The following is a 20,508-nucleotide window of genomic DNA, read 5'->3' on the forward strand; positions in this document are numbered from 1 at the left end:
GAGTTCTGGCAAAAATGTGACAGAGAAATGATGGCATGACTGGGCCCCTGGACAAGTAAATAACCATGGATATAAAAGGAATAATGTTTTCTTCACAACACATAAGCCAACCCATGCTCCCATTCTGTTGTTGTTGCTTTTAGTAAGTTCAACACAAGCTGCTTCAAGCTATTCACAGTGTATATATATAGGACACGTCAATGAATGACACACACAGCAGACATGCATATTCCCACTGGCATCAGCTCTGCCAGCACAAAAGACAAGATGCCTCATATGCAAGAAAAACACTGAGAATCCTTCTTGTATTCCCTTTTTTTGTTGTTGTTTTTTTTTTGGTTTTTTTTGTTTGGGTTTTTTTTTGGGCCAGGTGTGTGTACAGTCAAAATTTGAAGCATGGAAAAAAAAAAACCAACATCCTTCCATTTTTCTACCTAATCATTAAAACTATTTTAAACAGCTGCTTCTTCTACAGCATTTTTCCAGTCAGTTAACTCATGCTGAATTCTACCCTGGGACACAATTCATCATTTTCTCTAGACCTAACATCAGTTGATGTGCTGACCACCAAGGTGTCCCCAACAAAGGTCTGCTGGCCTCTTCCTCTTTAAAAATGGTGTGCAGTGATAAAATCACACACACTGATGAGGAAAGGATCTTTTAATCCCAGTACCTAGCTGTGGTAAAACTGGACTTTGCCCTGAAAAATGCTACAATCCTTTGATAAAGCATACTGAAACTCTAACTCTCCAAGGCCAAGATGGGGAACTCTGCTTCCTTGTTCCTTTAAGTTTCCCTAAGTACTTGTTCTTCAGGAACGAATTCTGAAGCACAATCTCTGTAAGGAAAAAAAAATACTGACAGCAGATCAGTCTAACAGGCTTGCAGAGGACAGTTGTAATTTTTTCCTACTAGTAGTATTCTAGTCCCCATGTTTAGCTGCTGGAAGAAGTACAACAAAAACATCACTATGGCCACAAGTAAATGCAGCACAACTTTCTGCCCTCCTGCAGAGACCAATAATAATAATCTCACCAGTATTTTTTTTCCTGCTGCCCTGATTAAAAGCATCAATAAAGACAATTTCATTATGCAAGGGGTGAGAGACTCAGCAAATCATTGCAGTTGTTTGCCTGCTCTCTGGAAAATGCTTCTATTGCTTTTCAGTTATTGCTGATATATTCTAATTAAAATATGCCCCTGCACGGTGTGACCTGGTTGTTTGCACTGAATGCAGCAAGATGATGAGCTCTTCCTGTGCTGAACTCCACATCCTCAGAAACAAAACATAAAAAACAGAAACACAAAAACATAAACCAAAGTTGAAACCCAGCTTTGTCAGGAAAAGTTTAGCTGCACTTAGCTTTCCCTAGGATTGTCTCAGGACAGACAGACATGTCCACCATGGTCAGTGATTTCCAGCCCCATGATACCAACACTCTTCCATGTGTTATTTGCAGAGCCCAGTGCTAGGGGGAAGAAGCATTCTCCCCTGCTGAAGTCTAAATGTCATGGAGCAGCTATAACTGGACTAACACCTGCATTTGTGCTCCTGAGTGAGTTCTGCACATCACACAGGAGTTATCCAGGTACCTGGTCACAGCTGTTGTAACTTCATCGTCACTGTTCTGCACCAAAACCCAGAAGAGTTGGTTCAGGACTACAGGAAGAAAATTCATAATCACATGGATCTTCTCAATCCTCAACAAATTCTGTAAGGGAGGTAAGAAAGTGAGAGACTTTCAATACAAGCAATGGAAGCTGACAGGTGCCATGCAGTACATTCAGGTACATTCATACAGGAAAACATCACCAGTGAAGGAAAAGGGGAAAGCACCTACATGGTGGTGACATTTAAACCCCCAAACACCTGCTGGATTTTACAGAGTGGTAAAAGGAAATATAATAAATGCCATATGTATGATGTTTCAGTCAGTTCAGAGATGGAACAGAGTCACATTGGCCTTCAGTTTTCTTGCTTATCTGTCTGGTAATGCTCCACAAGCCTAGAGCACAGCAAGAGCTCTGGATTTCAGCACTCAGGAACAGATAAAGAATTAGGGCTTTACATTTACCGGCTGCTCTTCTAATTTGCTTGTCATTCTCCTCCCTTCTCACAGTTTTTGACCTCTACTGAATACAGACACATTTAATGCAGCTCTTGCCTCATCTTTGTAGATGTTCTTTCTGGTTTCAGAACTTGACAGGCAACAAGCACCCTTGATTTATACACACCAAACACCCTGAGCAGCCCTTTGAACAGCATCCAGGTTTTTAGAGGAGGTAAGAACAGAAGTTATTTAAGGCAAGAGAGGATTATCAGGAATACTGCAGCTCTATAGGTCACAGCTCCCTGCCCCAGACATTACTGGAGCAACATTCCCTTATCCCCTAATGGGATCTGAGCCTGGGCACGGGCTGGATTAGCAGAGCTGCTGGGGCAGATGCAGCCCTGCTCTGGATGAGAAGGGATGGGAGGCAGCTGGTGACCAGCAGTGCATCTGTCACATCGAGTCCATCTGACTGGAGCTGTCACAGACCCTCTGCCTCCTGGTAAACCTGTGCTATGGTGGGGGATGAGCTGAGAGAAACCCTAAATACAGTTGTATAGTTCAGATTGTGTTGCAGGTTACTTTACCTTACAAGAACTGATAAAGTTTGAGGTAGGAGTCTGAGACAGATCCTTTTCCCTTTCCTGGCACTGATGGAAAAAGTTATTCAGGTATGGATCCTAAAATAGGAAATAATCCCATTAATGTATATTATAGATGATTAGAATTTAGTGCCAGAAATTGGTTACAGCAATCACCAGTGACACCCATGAACACACTTGGTCCCCACCATCTCCTACTGGAGTCACAGAAAGAAAATCAATTTATTGAGTCCAACCCTTTGGCCAGCACAGCTTGCTAAATTCTAGGTGCTTTGACAAATGCTTTTTCACTGCCCTGAGTGATTAATTTTTTTCCTCATAACTTGAGGGGTTTCAAAGGCCAGATTTTTATTTTCCTCCTCGTGCTTATAAATTATTTTCTTGCTGTTTAAACTGATATTCTAAAATTTTTCTATTGGTATTATTTTAAACTATTTTTATTTTTCCTTGAATTGTGTATCCCTAAAGTATGTATTCCATCACTGGCATCTTGCTCTTCTGCATTGAAATAATCTTTAAGTGTTATAGAAACAAATTCATGCACGATTTTAAAACCCCTTTCAGACATTCTCTGACTTTTTGTGTACAAGCAGGTCACAGAGCTGAGAGGAATGTTGGCTTACCTGAGTATTAACTGTTGATACAACGAAAGTAGAGACTTTGAAAAGTGGTTTCCCACTGTCTACCCATTTTATATCACTGCCAATCTGCTGTTAAAACAAACAAACAAATAAAAAATGTTCCACCTATTTCCTACTTATTCAAGCTTGCATCAAATTTTCAGTGCAGAGCTTTGCACTTGAGTGCATGAACTGCACTGGCTGCTGTGCTTTCAAACACCATCACTGCAGCACAAACCTACTTTTCAGCACAACACCAATGCTGCCCTTCAAGGGACCAGATCCTGCCCCACCCTGTCCTCATGACAATAGCAAAACAAACACAAGGAGGCAGAAATAATCCAAGCTGGACTGGATCAGCAGGAAAATATGATATCACATCACAAAACTGGAGAATGAATCATGACTGTGGATCACATCAGCTGGAGAACGAATGTCATATGGCCTGAGTTTGTGAAAAGAGTTCTTTTTGACCATTCTGATTCACACTTTGAGGAGTTATAACACTGTAGAATACATAAAATACACTTTTTCCATATACACCTGTGAATATGCAACATAGGACACTCAGTTCAGTGCTGCATATATTAGTTCCTATAGGCAGTGATAAGCAAGTGAATATTAGTAGTTAACATTTACTCCCCAGCAAATGCAAATAGAAATCTGATCTCATGAAAAACACCTGCAAATGAATGTTCTATGCCATTTGAGTAGCATGGAGGTGTGAGTGAATGAATACCTTTGTGCTGGCTGGCTCCTGAAGGCTCAGGTAGTTGGGGGGCAGGCTGCTGGCCACTGGCACGTGGTGCTCCTGGGAAGCCAACTGGGCGTCTTTCAACAAAGGGAGCCAGGCAAACCCCACTGTGCACAACAAATAAATGGCACTCTTTGGAAAAACAAGCTTCTAAAGTTTAAAGGAAGACAATAACATCCAGCCAAAAACTTTGCAATCCTTATTTGAATGTACATAATGTAAATTTATAATTGAAAGTAATTCTACTACAGGTACCTGGTGTTTCCAGAGCCTCTTTCTTTTTGGCATTAGCTTTTGCATTTATGTCACAGGTGACATGATAAAATGAAAACAGAATGTGGTGTTTCTTATGGAGTTGAGTGGGAAGTTCAATTTTCACCTGAAATGTAAAATGTTACACCTCACTTTAGTTTAAAAATCAATCAAACCAGGCATCAGAGATGGGCTAAATGAGTGACATCTCTCTACACACAGGTCTAAGTGTAGCCTGCCTCTCTTGGGTAATGTTTGCCTCATGGTAAGAAATGCTCTTTTAAGGACTGTTTATGATGATCATCTATCACTTTTACCTAAAACAGCTTTTTTCCACTTTGTCTTGTGGAGGAATATTTTCATTAATGATGAAAGAACATACGATGAAAGAGGACAGAACTAAAAAGTGGTGGACTCTGCTTAGACATGATCACCTGCACTTTAGCAGCCATAAATAGACAGCTCATATTTTCAGGATGACCAAACTACACTAAAACTAAAATGACATCTCTGCTACTGCTTCATCATAATTTTATGGCAAAGACCAAGTAATAAATGCTGAAATGAAAATAAACTTTTATTTATAATTTCATGCCATCCATGAAATCCTACATACTGGTTTTCAGATATTATTAGTCTACTGGAATAAACATACAAACTAATCAGAGCATGTTACCATGAGAACAAATAAAAATGACCTTTTGCTCTTATGAGCTGTGATGAAATTTATTCAAGCTAATCCTATGCTAAAGTAAGGGTTAGAAATCATTGATAAATGCTTCCAGGGTTAAATCAACTTATGGGTAAGAACCTGATACCATAAACACAGATATAAAATGGGCAGACAACTTTCTTTTTTATATCTTACGTTCTTTTAAATTCTGCATCCTCTTTACTAGGGACATTTAGGACAGGTGCACACCTCTTCCAGCCAAATTGGCTATTCACATCTGAATTCAGCCCCTCATTCAGGTTGAAAGCAATCTCCCCAAACCAAGTGGCTCGCAAGCATCACTTTGAGATGTGTTAAACCCCAAAACACATCTTGTAAAGGATTAGCAAGGAGTTCAAAATATCTGAAAATGTAATGCTTTAAGTTCCACCTCAGTTCCTAAACAGGAATCTTAAAACTGATGCTTCACATGTAGCTGTACATTATCTGCTGATCTTGCCTCAGCAATTTTATCAAACTAAACTTTAATGAAAAAGGAAATTTTACTGACTATGAGAACAGTTTGGAAAATCCAGAACAGACACTTGACATTCACAAGCCATCAAACACACCAGCCACTGATAGGATGAAATTAAGTTCACCTGCAGGAAGCCTGGGGAATCAACACTTGGTGTTGGTGAAACATAGAGATGCACGTGTGAGTAACATTTGGCAAAGGCCACCACATGAACTACTCTAGAGCTGCATCCCCAAAAGCAGCAGCTAAAGGACTTGCTGCAGCCACCACACATCACTGTACATTCTGTTCAGACCACTGGATCAACAAAAATGCCCCAATGCAAATCTTATATGTCAGAGGGGGATTTGTTCTGACACTTGGCTCCACACTTCATCATGATGTTTACTGTTTCCATTAAATTCAGAGATGCAGCTGGACCCTTAATGTAATCCAGACATGCATTTTAGAGAGCTCCACTGTTCCTAATTAATTCTACAGCATCTTAACTGCACTTAGAACATCTTACAAAAGGAAGGATGCACTGAGTTGATTTAAGAAGAGAAAACCAAACGTGAGACTGCATGTCAGTCCACACAGCACAGCCCTTCCAGATACACAAGCAATGGCAACAGAAGCGTTCTGTACAGATATTTTTCTGTCTCATTGGCAAACATGTGGGATTGGCAGACATTTAATGAAAAAAAAAGCAGACTGACCTCATCATAGAAATCAGGATTCTGGGAATGATGTAGCACAGCAGTGTAGGCAGAGGTTGTAAATAAGGGTCCACCTGGCTTCCCATAAATACACTGATAAAAGTAACATGTTTTCATTACATTGGGAAATTCTGCTAAAGATACTAGTATTGTTATATCTAATATGTATGTACATTTAAAACAATTATCATGAAAAATTTATCATTACTTTATCAAATATTAAAAGAAATGTTTTAAGTGTTCAAACCTGGATTTTTTTATACACACTTCCAGTAAAAGTCCATTGATTCTGTGAAAATTACCCTTTGCTCAATTAAGCAATGCAGACTTAGACTTTTCCCTTGCTGTTATCAATTTGAGAGTTTTCTGCAAAAAGCTTTACAAAATCTATTTCACTTTTATGCAGTTCAATACACAATACAGTGCTTCTACTGACTTTCCAATGTTACAAAAGCTGTTAATCTCTTTTCTGGCAGGGTCCTGTCTGGGCGCTCTTGATTACTGAGTAATGGCAGTTTTATTTATTGCTGGGAAAACTAGACCACAGTCAGACTATGCAACAGCCCTTGGGCAATGGCAAAGTTAAGAATTAAGTCTCAGGTCCTTCTAATTTTGTGCCTCACCCTTTTCAATCAAGTCTCCTGAGCACAATGAGAAATGTAGGATAAGTGATAAATTGTAGAAAAAGCAAGCTGCACTGTATAACGTGGTTCCATTCTCTAATATTATCTCCTTTTCCTCCACCAGTCAGAACTGCAAAATGGAATCACTGTGACCTGCTGGGATCTAACAGAACCACAGAGCAATATTAGAGGGATGTATGACAACATCCATTCTTGAATTGTTCTGGTTCAGTATCATCCTTATTCCTGGATTTTCCAAGTAGTGTCCTCAGAAACAGCACCCTCTGAATATGCTCCTCTTGCAGCTCACCTTGAGTGGTTTTGCTCCTTCTTCATCAGAGCTTTTGAACTCAATGCACACTGTTATATTCCGAGCCTGGAGAGACAGGAGCATATTAAAGCTGAGATCAGAAATGGGTACCCATAAAAACTCAGGTAAACTACAGAGCTGGAATAAGGCCTTTTCAGAATCCAAGAGAAACACACAGATGCTATATCAATATTTATAAATGCCTGTAAGTCTCACCAGAAATAAAATTTCCTAGAAATATGCAAAATGCGAGCCAGGCCTCAAAGTGACTGTGTAGAAGTAGAATATTAAGTGACCAGGACTTACCTGTATCTTGTCCTTAATTAGTTTTCAACCACCATGGAAACACAAGTGGTACCAGGTTTAATTAAAGAATTACAAACATTATCTTGATTAATTTTATCTGCACATGGTATGTCAATAATATAAAGCCCTTAAGAAAATTGTGAAGATTTTTATATATAAAGAAATATATTATTTAATAATTTTAAGATAATTACCACATTATGTCTCTTTGAATCACTGTTACAACTTAAAATTAACCCATAGATTTATTAAAATTGTACCAGTTTTATGATTGCAAAAGCTGAAAAAAAATGAAGAGCCAACTCAAGTGACATCACCATTTTCCTCTCATTTATATAAGTTCTTGATTCCTAAAAAAGCTCATGCAGGCCACTACTACCCCATGCTGGCCTCAATCAGTCACATTCTGTACCTTGTTGAAGTGTTTTTGGCTGTCATACTTGAGGTGCTTTGGGTAGATGTATATTTGGTTCTTGTACACCCTGTAAGGTCGAGAATATTTTGTTGATTCCTGCACAAACTCCTCAACTTCCACTGTAGGTTGATGCTCCTTTACATTATGGAATGGCTTGATTGGAATAAAGGATGAAGTCACACAGTCTTCAAAAGAAAAGAAAAGAGCTCCATCACATATTGTGTTTGCTTTTACTGTCTCACTACTAAAAATAAGTAATATTGAGATGGAACATACAAAATCCTACCTTAACTTCGGAAAAATGACTAATGCTGAGATGCCTCAAATTTACACACAAGCTCAGAAAAGTAGCAATGTATCATCCTTAAATGACTTCTCTCACTTGAATTAAACTGGACAGCACTGGTAACCTCTTTTGACACCCACAGTATTTGGTGACATTTGATGGCACAAGAGCCCCATTAGTATATGGACAATTTCTACGGAATGTACTGAGTGATGCTGCTTCTAATCAATTTTACAGCTCAACAGCTCATTTAAGATTTTCTATTATCTAATAACATAATAAATAAAATGAAGAAGTGAGCAGTGCAGCACTAGATCAAATATATGATGCAATTGGGATAACTAAAATCAGATCAAGAAACAGAAGATGAAAATAAACCCTCTGTCACTGAGACAGGGAGAGATTAAAACTGGATAGAGAATACTCTCCCTTCCCATACCATTAAAGCAGTGAGGCATTTAACTTCATGGGGAACTCAAGCTGAGAGGGGCCACCGACTTAGGGATGTCCAGAGCAACCAGAATTATTTCAGGGAAAAGCCATTGGACAGACCCTGCCTACAAATTCCTTCCTCAAATCATAGAATAATCCCCAGGAAAAGTCTACCAATGTATTGTGAGGAAACTGAAAGAAGCTTGTGATCCCTCACATGCACCATGCCAAATTTTACTTCCTTCTAACCTAGCAGAAGAGGAAATTGCCAGTTTCAGAATAATGCAGGTGCTCTGCAGCCCAGGCAGGCTGGGGAGGAGCAGCTCTAGGCCAGCTGCAGCAGTGTGGTTTCCTTCTCTTTCACAGACACTGCAAACTGGGCTGGATCTGGCCAGGTACAGGATGAAACAAAGAGTGGTGTAATTAAATGACAGCAAATCAAAACCACTCCCCTGCACACGTTTTCCTACACAATGGACACTTCTGTCAGAACTGTCTCAAGGCACAATTATGGATGGAAAGACTACGACAATGTCCTACTTAGTTAGAATAATTAATTTTAAAGTGGAATCATACTTGGATGTTCCAAAGGAACACAATCAACTGCAATGTCCAAACAGCCAGGTATAGTCTGTATTTTGCTTATCTTCTCCGCTCTGCAATGAGATAAATGAAAACATTTTAGAAAATTAGAACAACAGAGAGCATAACATCACAGGAATTAATCAAAAATTAAAAACAGACCCTTATTTAAGATATTTAAGGTACATTAAACACATTTAACATATATCTATTGACTATTAAACTCTAATGAAATATATCACCAGAAATAAAATATTATTTGGATTCTGGGGTTTTTTTTTCTTAGTCTCACTCCTGCCTTCTCTTTGCAAGCAGCATTATTTTGTAGAAAAGGAAGTGATGAAACAAAATTTATGAGAATTAACTTATCTATTTTTACTTTCTAAAATCTGAATGAAATATTCCCTAAAAGGAATTCAATGAGCACTGGGATGAGAGGAGTTCACAGCATTGTGGCTTCCAAGTGCTATGCTGAAAAAGGCCCAAGACATATTCCTTGTGCCTGAGCAATTTGAGCAGTGCCAAAACCACAATGCTAAATCTAGGAGATGTTTTAGGGACACAAACACAAGAGTGGTGACACTAATGAATTGTCAGTAGGGTGACCAGTAACAGTAAGGGGGTACAAGAAGTTAAGGGCCTAATCCAAGCCTCATAGCTAACATTCAATCCTTCTATGATCCCTTTTTATATAAATGGAACAGAAGCTATTTAGATTAATTCATTTTTAGGCCCATTTAGAGCAGAAAAGACAAGGAGACATAGTTAAATTCTCATGTCACTTACCCAGTATAAACACAGACCCTGCTCTAGGATTAACCTGATTTATACCTGTATGGAAACTGTGCAGCCAAACCTCTATTCAGAAATTTACAGGCTGGAAACCACTTGGAGAAGGTTTTTACTTTCAATGTCCATTCTTGAGTTTGCCATGGAGACTCGAACAAACAAAAGCAAGGAGTTGGGAAACCCACAAAGAATGATTTTATATGTCTGTCTCTTTTTTTATTTTTTGTTTTTTTTCCCCCTGAGATAATGTTGGGTACTTTGCCTGCATCCCCCCTGATAAAAGCTTATTTAAGCAATCACTATTTTTAGGTTATAATAACATTTATTTTAACGTGCCAAATGATGTTTCAATTTTCCTGGAAAGTCCAACCTCAAGCACTCTTTGGCAGGTAATAATCTAATGTGAAAAACACTAATGTAATATAATTTAACATGGCCACTTTGGCACACTGTGTTTAATGAAGAAAAAAACCCAGCTATGATTACTCTGCACAGATTTATAAAGCTTCACAGCAAATTAGAAAGTTTTCCTTACCTTCTGTATTCTGCTATTAGTTTAATCAAGTCTTCCATGGAAATCTTATTACTTTCTTGCCTGAATAAGGGTGAGAATCGGGAGTCTCTGTCAACATTTCCCTGATTATCTTTAAACACTGGCCTATAAAGAGAAAAAAATATCATATTTACAAACACTCATCCATATAGATGTGTGTATGTATGTATATATATATACTTGAACATTTGAAATTATCATGTAATCTTCTAACAAGGTTGTTATACAAATTCTTGCACAAATTCATGGCCTCTCTGCAGATTTTCACCCAAGAGAGCCCTGCCAAGCTTAGGCAATTTCAGTTTATTCCATGTGCATCCCAGTCCTGCAAAGACCTCAGAGCTGGTTTGAGCGAGACCCTCTCACCATCGTGCACATGACTCCTCACTTCAACAAAGAGACTGATTCCTTATTTCAAGGAATCAATTTGAAGAATTCTATGCCTCAGTAGGTAGTTTCATCCATAGGTAATTCCATCCAAGAAGTTATTAACCAAGGAAAATCATGATAACTTTAAATAATGGAAATCATAACTAGCTGTCAAATCTCAACCACCACCTCTTACCACATAAAGAAACACATGCTTTTACAGAACCAGGTTAGAGACCTCAGTGAACTAAATCTGTCCTGTGCCCTCCAGAGGCACAACACCAACTCAGCTGTGGCTTAGCATTCCTTCACAAAACAAATTTGTGGAACACCAACTAAATTTTTGATGAACCAGCGACAAAGTGCTGAATGAACTGGAAAAGAAGGATAACCATCTATAACTGAGAACAATAAATATCAGCTGTTGTGTGCACAGGCAAACATTTCCAGACATTTCCATTCCTGCTTATTGACACTTGCAGGATTTAATTAAGACATTCCAGTGCCCTTTGTATCCTCCAGGGTCACACACGCTGGCTGGACCGGGTAATGTAAGAGCTATTCAAATTAATGAACCTTGGATTCAACTGTAGTATGAAAAAACATTGCTTAACAAAAGTAAAATGTTCTTGACACTAAGTGCTGTTCTGTGAATCATTTGGCCAATCTTGCTTCCTTAATTTACTTCTCTGTTCCACTGCCAGTGAGAAGAAGAATTGATGCCAGAACAAATTGTTGCCAGCTGCAAAATAACGGAGCAAACCTTTGGAAGAGGATCCCAAGAATAATTATAAATGCACCATATCTTAACTTAATTAACTGAGAGAAGTATCCCTATCTCATTTTTTTGCAACTGTCGAGAATGATCAACTCTCTTCTATCAGATTTTCACCTCCAGCTGTTGGAGGGAATAAGGTCCACACCAACATACCATGTCAAAAAGCTTACTAGGGAGAAACCAGACCTCATTTCTGGCAGCCACCACTTACTCTATAAATCCTATTAAACTGCTGTCAGAAAAAAGAAAAAGGAAAGAAAAAAGATTTAATAATTATTACAGTATTGGTGACATTATGGTATTTCTTAGACTCGGCACCGCTTCCTCCTCCAGACTAACAGGGAGAACCAAAACATTGGGTGAGTGATTTCCGCTGTGCCACTGGGCTGTGCAATGTGATGCTGAGCAAACCCAGGCTCTGCTGGAAACGATTAACTGATTCCAGAGCAGGCTCTGACACTGAGCAAAGCCCTGCTCAGTGCACCAAGGAGGGCTGTGGATGCAAGTGAAAAAGGAAATGAAGCTGTAGCTCACTTTGGGTCAGTGTATTGAGCACAGCCTTCCAGGAGGCTCAGGGACACAGCACCACCGTCCTCAGGGTATCTTCAGACCCAAAAGATTCTGTGACTGCTCACTCCTCTACTCTGGTTTGGAGTCAGAAGGGCTTTACAAAGTCACCCTGCCTACAAACACTGCTCCAGAGCATCAGTGCTCCCTGGCTATCACATGCTTTGCCTCTAGGACTGGTCCAGCAGCATATCCCTGCCTAAATAATGCACCCAGTACAAAATTATATGAAACAGCTACAAACCAGGGAAGTATTTTTATCTTTCCAGCTTATACACAGTACTCCATTTCTGTACAGTTCTTACAATCACATGAGTAGTTTAGATGTCAACCGAAAACAAGATACCCATTCTTAAAAAGGTACATTTTATGACCTGGTCAAATTGTACTGGTATCTCAATTCCCCAGGTTCAGTAAAGCTGAAGAATTGCCAGAGCAGCAAGTATTGAATGTGTTACAGCTGCAGTTCAGTAACTGCAATCCCATGTTTTGCAATACCCTTGCAGGTGCAACAAGAGTGCTCCTTGTCATAGGGAATGTACTGAAGGCACTAGAGAATGACAGCTGTCACATCAAAACAAGGAAATGCTTAAAAAACTTCTACAGTCCAGGAGTTCAATATTTATCTAATGCATTAATGATGTACCTTAGTATGGGTACCTATTTACTGACAATTTAGTAAGAAAAATTTCACTGAACTAAATTCCTGAAGAGATTCTTAAAGTGGTAATTTAGGGGAAAACAAGTTAATAGATTACACTAAATAAACCAAAACATCATCTCAGTACTTGTTTGTATGATTCTGCTCTTTTGACATTGTTAGCTGACTATCTACAATCCTAAAAACTTGTCAAGCACAGAAAACCTACACATTGTTCATTATTTAACTTTGAAAAAGGTTACTTTTGAAGTAGTGGTTTATGATTTGTGGGAAAATTGCCCACCTCCAGGGTTAGACATTCAGTGGAAGATCTGCAGCTACTGGAAATCAGTGCAGCCTCACTGCCTTCAGCTACCTCAACCTACGGCAGCTGAATCAAATCAGCAGCAACACAAGCTGCTGAAGGATTCAAATATTAGGCTTTAAAACATCATGTTTATGAGGGTGGAGTAGGTTTGAAGGAGTAAGAGTGTAAAAACTAATCTCTGGGAATGAAGTTTCCCCCCACATCTACAATATGTAGCTGAGGCAGATATTTGCAAACTTTGGCAGTTCTGGCAGGAATATGAGACTCTGACACACTGTAATTCTGACACATACCATAATTATACCTGCGAGAGCATGCAGGCACCAGATTTCCCAGCAGGAACTCAGGGAAGAACCCTGAGTCATGCTTTTGAGCAATGCTAACAAACTGGTGCCACAGGAGCTAATTAAGAGTTTCAGTCACATGTGCAATACTCAACTGTCAAGAGTTTGGCTTGCTGAATGCATACGTAAAAATCGCACTGTGGCCATCTGTAACTGCTTTAAGGAGAGAAAATTTCCACACAAGAACAGAAGTGTGGTTAATGCCAGAATGAACTAACTGGAAAACACATTTCCAAACCCAGGGTTTTGCTATTTATCATAGCCAAACCATTTCTTTCCCCCTGTAGTGCGATAGCCTCATGTGGAAACTTCTATTTTCAAGCTGTGAAAACAGAAATAATTTTATACTTTGCTTTTACCAAATTCAGACCTGAGCAATGTTAATACACAAGCAGATGTAAATGAGTGTGGAATTTGAATTTACTCAGTGCACCCTAGCTTGACAGGTATTTAGGGGGCTCTCTGCCTCACAGGGATAGCAGCAGAACTTCACTCGTGCCTGTTAAAACTTTCCTTAGGCAGAGCAAGCACAGAGCTGCAGCCATAGCTCTGGGCTGAGGCACACACAGCCCAGCAGCTGAGAGCCAGAGAGGGGCACAGCCCAAATCCTGTCCTGCCCCACTCCTCATCACAAAGCAACAAGAGATTGACACTTGGAGAACCCTATGAAAAGAAAATAGAGTTCTTTCAAAATGAGAAGAAAACCTTTCTGTATTTTCCTTTTGTCAGGATTTGCTTCAGCAAAATTCTCCTGCTGTGGAAGAATGTTCTAGCCTTCTATATACCTATGAGTGCCTGGCCAGACCTTGAACTAGTTAAAATCATCAGGCCACCTAAAGATAGCTAGTACAGCAAGGGCTGAGCTGCAGAACATATCACTGATGGCACTGCCACAGAGCACAGGCACACAGAGTCAATAGGAAGCTCCAGGTCAGGCTGGTGCCAAGCCTGTACCTCCTGCCACTGCACAGACTGCTACATGGTAAAATTGTCTCTATTAACCCATCAATATGATTTTGATTGATGGTCCTCTGCCTACACAGAAGTAGCAATATTTATGAGTGTCCTTGAGCTTGTGACGACAGATCAAAACACATTATCTGCCCTTCTCAGCTCTCCTGTTCTTACTGGATATTGACAAAAAAGTATGTAAATAAAATATAAATGAACCCTTCAAATGGCCATATCTCACTGCTTGTTTTCCTCTTCACCATCTAAGCACCATATTCTAAAAGCAGTTTTTTCCTTGCACATATCATGGGAAACTGTGTCCTCCTGGTGCTCCACACCAGAAGCAGACACCACACAGAGCTCTCTCATAACCACAGGCAATGCCACAGAACTTTTTCACCCAGAACTTGCTCTTCCTTTCTTCCTGCTGAGAGCTTCAGGCAGCTCTCCACCTGGCCTGCTACTGTGAGAACAGAAGCCGCAGAAGAGGAGGAATGTTCTCACTTGGCAATTGACAGCTTTCCTTTTTATAGGGAATATGAAAATTTATATTCCCTGCTCTATGCATGGCAGAAAGAAGGGAGAGCTGTCACAGGGACACACAGGAGGGTCACTGTCAGGGAGCTCCCTCTCATCCCAGGGCAGCAGTAAATTGAAGAAATTACACAAGACTGAGAAAGAAAAAAGGGAGAGGACAGAGAATTACATCAAAATTTGAAGGGAGAACAGACAAAAAAAGCAATATTTGGTAAAAGTTGATGAAAAGGCACAGGGGTGCCTCAGTCTTGAGGTGAGACCAGCAAAAAATTATACAGGAGGAGTGAGAGAAGGAAGTAAAATCCATTACTGCCACCACACTGACCTGCAATAAAACCCAGCTGACCTGCCTAATGAGAAAATAGAAGTTCTCCATCACCTGTTAACCACGAAAAAATGCAAGAGTACCTGAACCCAAATTCCTCAATATGACCCCCAAAGCATTTCAAGTCCTTGGTCAGATTTTTCTTACAAACTTGACAGGCATCAAAACAAGAACAGAGCCTCAAGAACAGGTACCCATGCACCTATTTTCTAGGTGGCCACTGCAACTCTTTTTCAGACCACAATTACCTTAGCAGGAAATTCTTATGAGAACTGTGACTTTGAAACATCTTTGGTAATTTTTAGCACCCAATGAATGGTGGAGCTCAGGATAAATTAATATTCTGTCAGCCACCTTTGCTGCTCCCTGGCAACTTCACTACATACCTGAAGAAAAGATTCCACCACAGTAACATTTAATGAGAGAGTAACTGACATTTAGCTGTGAGAAAAATAGGGCAATGAAACAAAAAGCCTGCAGGATATTCTGGGGTCCTGTACAGAGAGAAAGCTTTGCTTAGCTTCAGGCAGAAAAAGTGGAAAAGAATAAAAGGCTAGAAGTCCAAGGGAATAAGCTATAAGATGCTTATAAATTCATGAAAAGAATGAATACATACCTCACTGACCAAGCAAATGGCATACGGTATTTCCCCAGCTTGCTGCAGAACTGTTTATTGGATTTTAGCACCTTCTGTGCACACTGCAAAAAAGGAAATGTGAATTATTTCATCAGTTTCATTCTAACATCTTAAATGCTGCACAAAGTACATCCAAACTGAAGAGGCTACAGTGTCCCTACAATAATTTGGCCTGATGCTGTTCATAACAAAAGGTTCTGGGGTGGACAGCAGAGACATCACAAGATGAATATGATGCTTCTGGCAAATTAAACCTTGTCACCATTCCTTTATTCAGAACTGCATTAAAGTTGTTATTCCAGTTTTCTGTCATTACCCAATGCAGGTGCAGTGCCTGCTCTCAGAGAGGTGCCTACCCCAGCTTTGCTCCTGTACCAAGTTCCATAGCTCATAATTTCTAAAACGTTGCTGAAAGTTGTCCCTGTACTAAGGCACAACCAGCACAGGAATGCACCACGGGTGGATTTTCAAGTTGAAGACAAAATGGAGCTTCATTCATCCAGCCAGTGGAATTTGTACATTTGCTTTCTGAAGCATGGGGCTCCTGGGAGCTCATCCTGTTCAGCACCCACAGACTGATTGCTGAGATTTGTCAGCACGATTTGCAATGCCTTCAGCTTCCAGCAGGCTGAGGCTTACAGAGCAGGAAAGGATGCTCCTGTTACATTACCTTAAAAGAATCAGGATTCTTAATGTAAGGTTCAGCACTGCTGGCAATGTTTCCTGTAAGCACCTTTTCTATCTTTGCCACCAGTACAATCTCAGAGTGAGGATTACTTATGGAGAAAAGAGCCTGTGGATGAAAGGGAGAACAGTTCAAAAGTACACAGCAATATTGGAGAAAGGAAATACCGCCAGTACTCCCTGTTGATGGAAACAGTAACAAACCAAATCCAGAAAGGATTATTATGGATTATTATCTCTATTTATTCAACACAGCCAGATGGAAAAGAAAATCTTTGTGCTAGTGCTGAAGTCAGCTTGTTCTCATGCAGCACCTTGCAAACAGACTGGCTCAAGTCAAGAGCAGTGTGACTGTGTTAGTATGGCCTGACCCAACTGCTCCTCTTGGGCAGCACCTAAAAGCTGGCCTGAGTCAGTCATTCCTCAGGGGAATGAAAGGAGGAGAAAAGGTTTCAGCCGTTTCAGCCCACAGTTTATGGCAACAGCAAGAATGTGGAAGATTATTGCAGCATCTAGGTGTTGCTTTGAGTTGTGATTTTGTTTGGCAGGTTGGGAGAGGTCAGCAAATGGACCCAAAGAGCAGAGGAAATATGGGTGCTTTCTCTAGATAAGAGACACTACATTTTATCAGTTTGATTGTCAGTGGTCTACAGGGAGCTCAGAAACCAAGTGGCTCTATGCAACTGACACACAAAAGAGAATTTTCTTGAAAACAAGAACATAGCATGCAAAAGTTCTCCAATGAAAAAGAATACCATCAAACTAAAATAAGTCCCACAAGTCACTAAGCCATGCAAGTCACATGTGGAATACCTGTTTGGGGTATTTCAGCCACTCTTCTGGAAACCCTTTGACCTGTGGTTCTTCCATTTCATTTGAGTCAATATTTTCAACAGCACCATTTTCTAATGGACTCGAGGAAGCTGAAATCATCTGTCTAACCAGAGTGTGGTTCAAATCCACATGAAAATCAGCAGAGATCTTCCTGCCATCCCTGACATCATACAGTGCCACGCTCACAAAGAAAGGCTCTACCTGGAGAAAATACCAAAAACACAATACAGTGATAACTGAGGGGATGGGGGTAAAGTCTATCTTTTAATGTGTTTTCGCAACTAGAAAAAAACCCAAACAAACAAATATTATTTACAAATTATGAGACACATTTAAAACACATGTTCACACACACCCCAGATTAGTTTCCAACCATGTGATTTTAGGGGCTTTTTAAGAGAGCTTGTTAACAGGGTGCCAGAAGAGGAATTGACAGCTTAGAAACTCACAGAATGAAGACCAAATTGATAGCTAATTATTAGAATAAATGAATAGAGCCCCAGTAAATACACTGCAGGATTTTTAAAATGTAGATTGAGAGTCATTATAAAAGAGGGAAGAGTGAGTGTGGGCTTTCAGGGATCGTCAGAAATGCAACACAAAGATGACAAAAGTAAGGGGACGGAAAATGTTTACTGGTACAAACACAAAAGAGTGGGTGTATTATTCCGTGGGAAACACATGTTCCATTTTGCTGGGAAACCAAGAGCATTCAAACCCCTCTGACAGTGCCCACTTATCCTATGGCAGAGTACCAGGGAATTCAGTCCTGTGACTGAAAGTAACCTCCAAAGAGCATCCATAGTTCTGATGGAATAAATCAGCCCCAGAATAACATCACCTGAGCTGTCCAGAAATCAGAACCTAAAAACTGTGGAGATAAAGAGCAGAGCATAGCAGGTACAATGCCCTTTGCTTTTTCAGCCTCTGCAGTGAATATTGCATGCCCTTGGTGCAGTTATCATGACTTTATTTAAACAGTTACTCCAGTCTGCCAAAAAAAGATATTGATTACATCATGCTGAATTTGACCTCACTATTGAGGTCATCTTCAAATGAAAAACAAACAAATCAACAAACAAAATCAATATCTCATATGTAATATATGAAAGTGGAGCTGCTGGGACACTGATGTATCATAATTTTCCTGCTTCAGAGGAGAGCTAACTAAAAGCTATAGATTGATACCTACATCTCAATTTTCCCAGACCTTTTTTTTGTGGTAAGAATAAGCAAAATTTTCTGTTTTGTCCTGGTTTTAGGTGAATTTTTCCACTAGATGAAACATCCTGTACTTTCTATTTTGCCTTCTCTCCTGTAACTTTATCTGCTTGGTTTCTTGTCTCTCCCTGAAAAACAACAAAGATCCACCAGTTCACCAGCAACATCGGTCTTGGCAGTTTAAACTTCTTCTTCTCATAGCAATTGTTAAGAATCCTCAAGGTTTCAAACATTTTTAATCCTCCAGTGAGCTGTAGCTAAAAGTCTTCAATGTAAATCAACTTCAAAATATCTATTGAAAAGTTAATCAGTTTTGTTATTCAGTCCAAAGGGAGCAGTATGCATGTGTGATACAGCTTTCCTTTCACTTCTCTTTCCAAACTAACACATGTATGAAAAGAAAAAAAACCCCAACCAACAACAACAACAAAAAAACCCAACAAAAACCACAGAGAAATAAGAAACGCTTACGTTGGTTGAGGGATCATTTTCATTTTCAGTAACACAGGCCTGGAGATTCAAACTGAGGGATTTGCAGGTAATCAGGATCCTCTTTGCAGGCTTTTCTTCAAATGGCTTCATCACTGAGTTTGTCCCTGGAAACTCCTTTTTCTGAGGGTTCAATGCCTGAAATAAGTAGGGCAATTTGTTATACATAGGAAAAATCATCATATCCCAAAACTAAGTAAGCTTTTTAAATGTCTTTGCAACCACTGAAGCACCTGAAAACCTCAAAAGTCACTGTTGGTATCTTCATATTACTACAGTAAATGAGTGTTCCTAATTTATAGATTAGGAAGCAAACAAAAAAGACTGCCTGAGGATATATATAATGTCAGAGGCAGAATTAGGGATTCAAATTAGGTTTCCAATAATTTTAGAACAGTCCTCTTTCTTGTTTACCTACTGTTTCTAAAACTTTAGCTTTTCATTTCCTCATATAGATTAAAAACCCTCACATCAGACCATTAACAGCACATTTTAGAATGAGATTCCAGGCACTTCCCTCTTTTCCCATTAATTATTTCAATTTGCTTAATATTTTGAATAAAGGTCTTCTAAGTTGATTGACATCAGGATGAAGTTTAAATATACACTAATCCAAATTTTACTTAAGCCTCCTTTTTAACTAAAATAAAATTTCCATTTAAATCACATTCAGTGCAAGAAATAACTTTCTTTGAATCCTGACATTAAATGTTAAACGTTAATGCTTGTTTTAAACCAATTCAGAGCTTAGCTTGGCTGGACTGGATGACCTCCAGAGGTCACTGCCATCCTCAACCACTCTGCAGTCTGTACAGTAGAGTACAGTACATTTATTTTTAAAATAAAGTCTAGAATCTATACAGAAACCTCTGTGGATCACAGAAAGCTCCCCTCCCTCTTCACTGCTGAAGCCTTGGGTATAGCCAGGTGCTTGCTGAAGTGCAACTCACTCTGCTGGCTCAGCTAACCCAGTTAGCTCGTGTCACCTGTATTTAAAAACTTCTAGGAATAAAAAAAAAAAATAAAATGTTGCTTACTGCTATATCAGGATCCAAAGAGAACAGGTTTAGTCGCTCTGTATTTCGAGAGGCTTTCACTGTTTCCTCTGTTTCTGTGATGTACTGTGGTGACAGATAATAAATTAGTTTTCTGCACAGGAACAGAAATCCATAAAGTTGTTATGTTCTAAATGAGTGATCAATGTTTCACTCGTAACAACATTTCCCACTTCTGCAGCAGTTATCCCCAAGCACTCTCTGCTTGTGAGCAGGGATTTTCAGGCCATGACATACTTCTAAGGAATCCCAAAATAGATCAATTAAGTAATTCAAGCTTTTGCAT

At 39.5% G+C, this 20,508-nt stretch overlaps 1 protein-coding gene across 21 annotated transcripts in view; it reads right to left on the bottom strand.

Moving 5' to 3' along the window:
- Positions 1 to 20,508, bottom strand: part of DOCK10 (dedicator of cytokinesis 10) — a 145,272-nt gene that overhangs the window by 39,234 nt on the left and 85,530 nt on the right. For 18 of the 21 annotated variants that reach the window (XM_086844817.1, XM_086844830.1, XM_086844827.1 and 15 more), the window contains 15 exons: positions 20,205 to 20,288; positions 19,150 to 19,305; positions 17,437 to 17,658; positions 16,610 to 16,732; positions 15,919 to 16,001; positions 10,446 to 10,568; positions 9,116 to 9,195; positions 7,819 to 8,006; positions 7,101 to 7,166; positions 6,168 to 6,260; positions 4,283 to 4,406; positions 4,013 to 4,134; positions 3,277 to 3,363; positions 2,639 to 2,731; positions 1,594 to 1,712 (listed from right to left, as the gene is read on the bottom strand). In XM_086844817.1, the coding sequence (XP_086700943.1) occupies positions 1,594 to 1,712; positions 2,639 to 2,731; positions 3,277 to 3,363; positions 4,013 to 4,134; positions 4,283 to 4,406; positions 6,168 to 6,260; positions 7,101 to 7,166; positions 7,819 to 8,006; positions 9,116 to 9,195; positions 10,446 to 10,568; positions 15,919 to 16,001; positions 16,610 to 16,732; positions 17,437 to 17,658; positions 19,150 to 19,305; positions 20,205 to 20,288 (1,763 nt within the window). The remainder of the gene's footprint in view (positions 1 to 1,593; positions 1,713 to 2,638; positions 2,732 to 3,276; positions 3,364 to 4,012; positions 4,135 to 4,282; positions 4,407 to 6,167; positions 6,261 to 7,100; positions 7,167 to 7,818; positions 8,007 to 9,115; positions 9,196 to 10,445; positions 10,569 to 15,918; positions 16,002 to 16,609; positions 16,733 to 17,436; positions 17,659 to 19,149; positions 19,306 to 20,204; positions 20,289 to 20,508) is intronic. The other 3 variants (XM_086844826.1, XM_086844820.1, XM_086844818.1) reach the window with 1 other exon arrangement.

The sequence above is a fragment of the Cyanistes caeruleus genome, chromosome 10 (genome assembly GCF_971803275.1).
Source record: "Cyanistes caeruleus chromosome 10, bCyaCae1.hap1.1, whole genome shotgun sequence".
NCBI lineage: Eukaryota > Metazoa > Chordata > Aves > Passeriformes > Paridae > Cyanistes > Cyanistes caeruleus.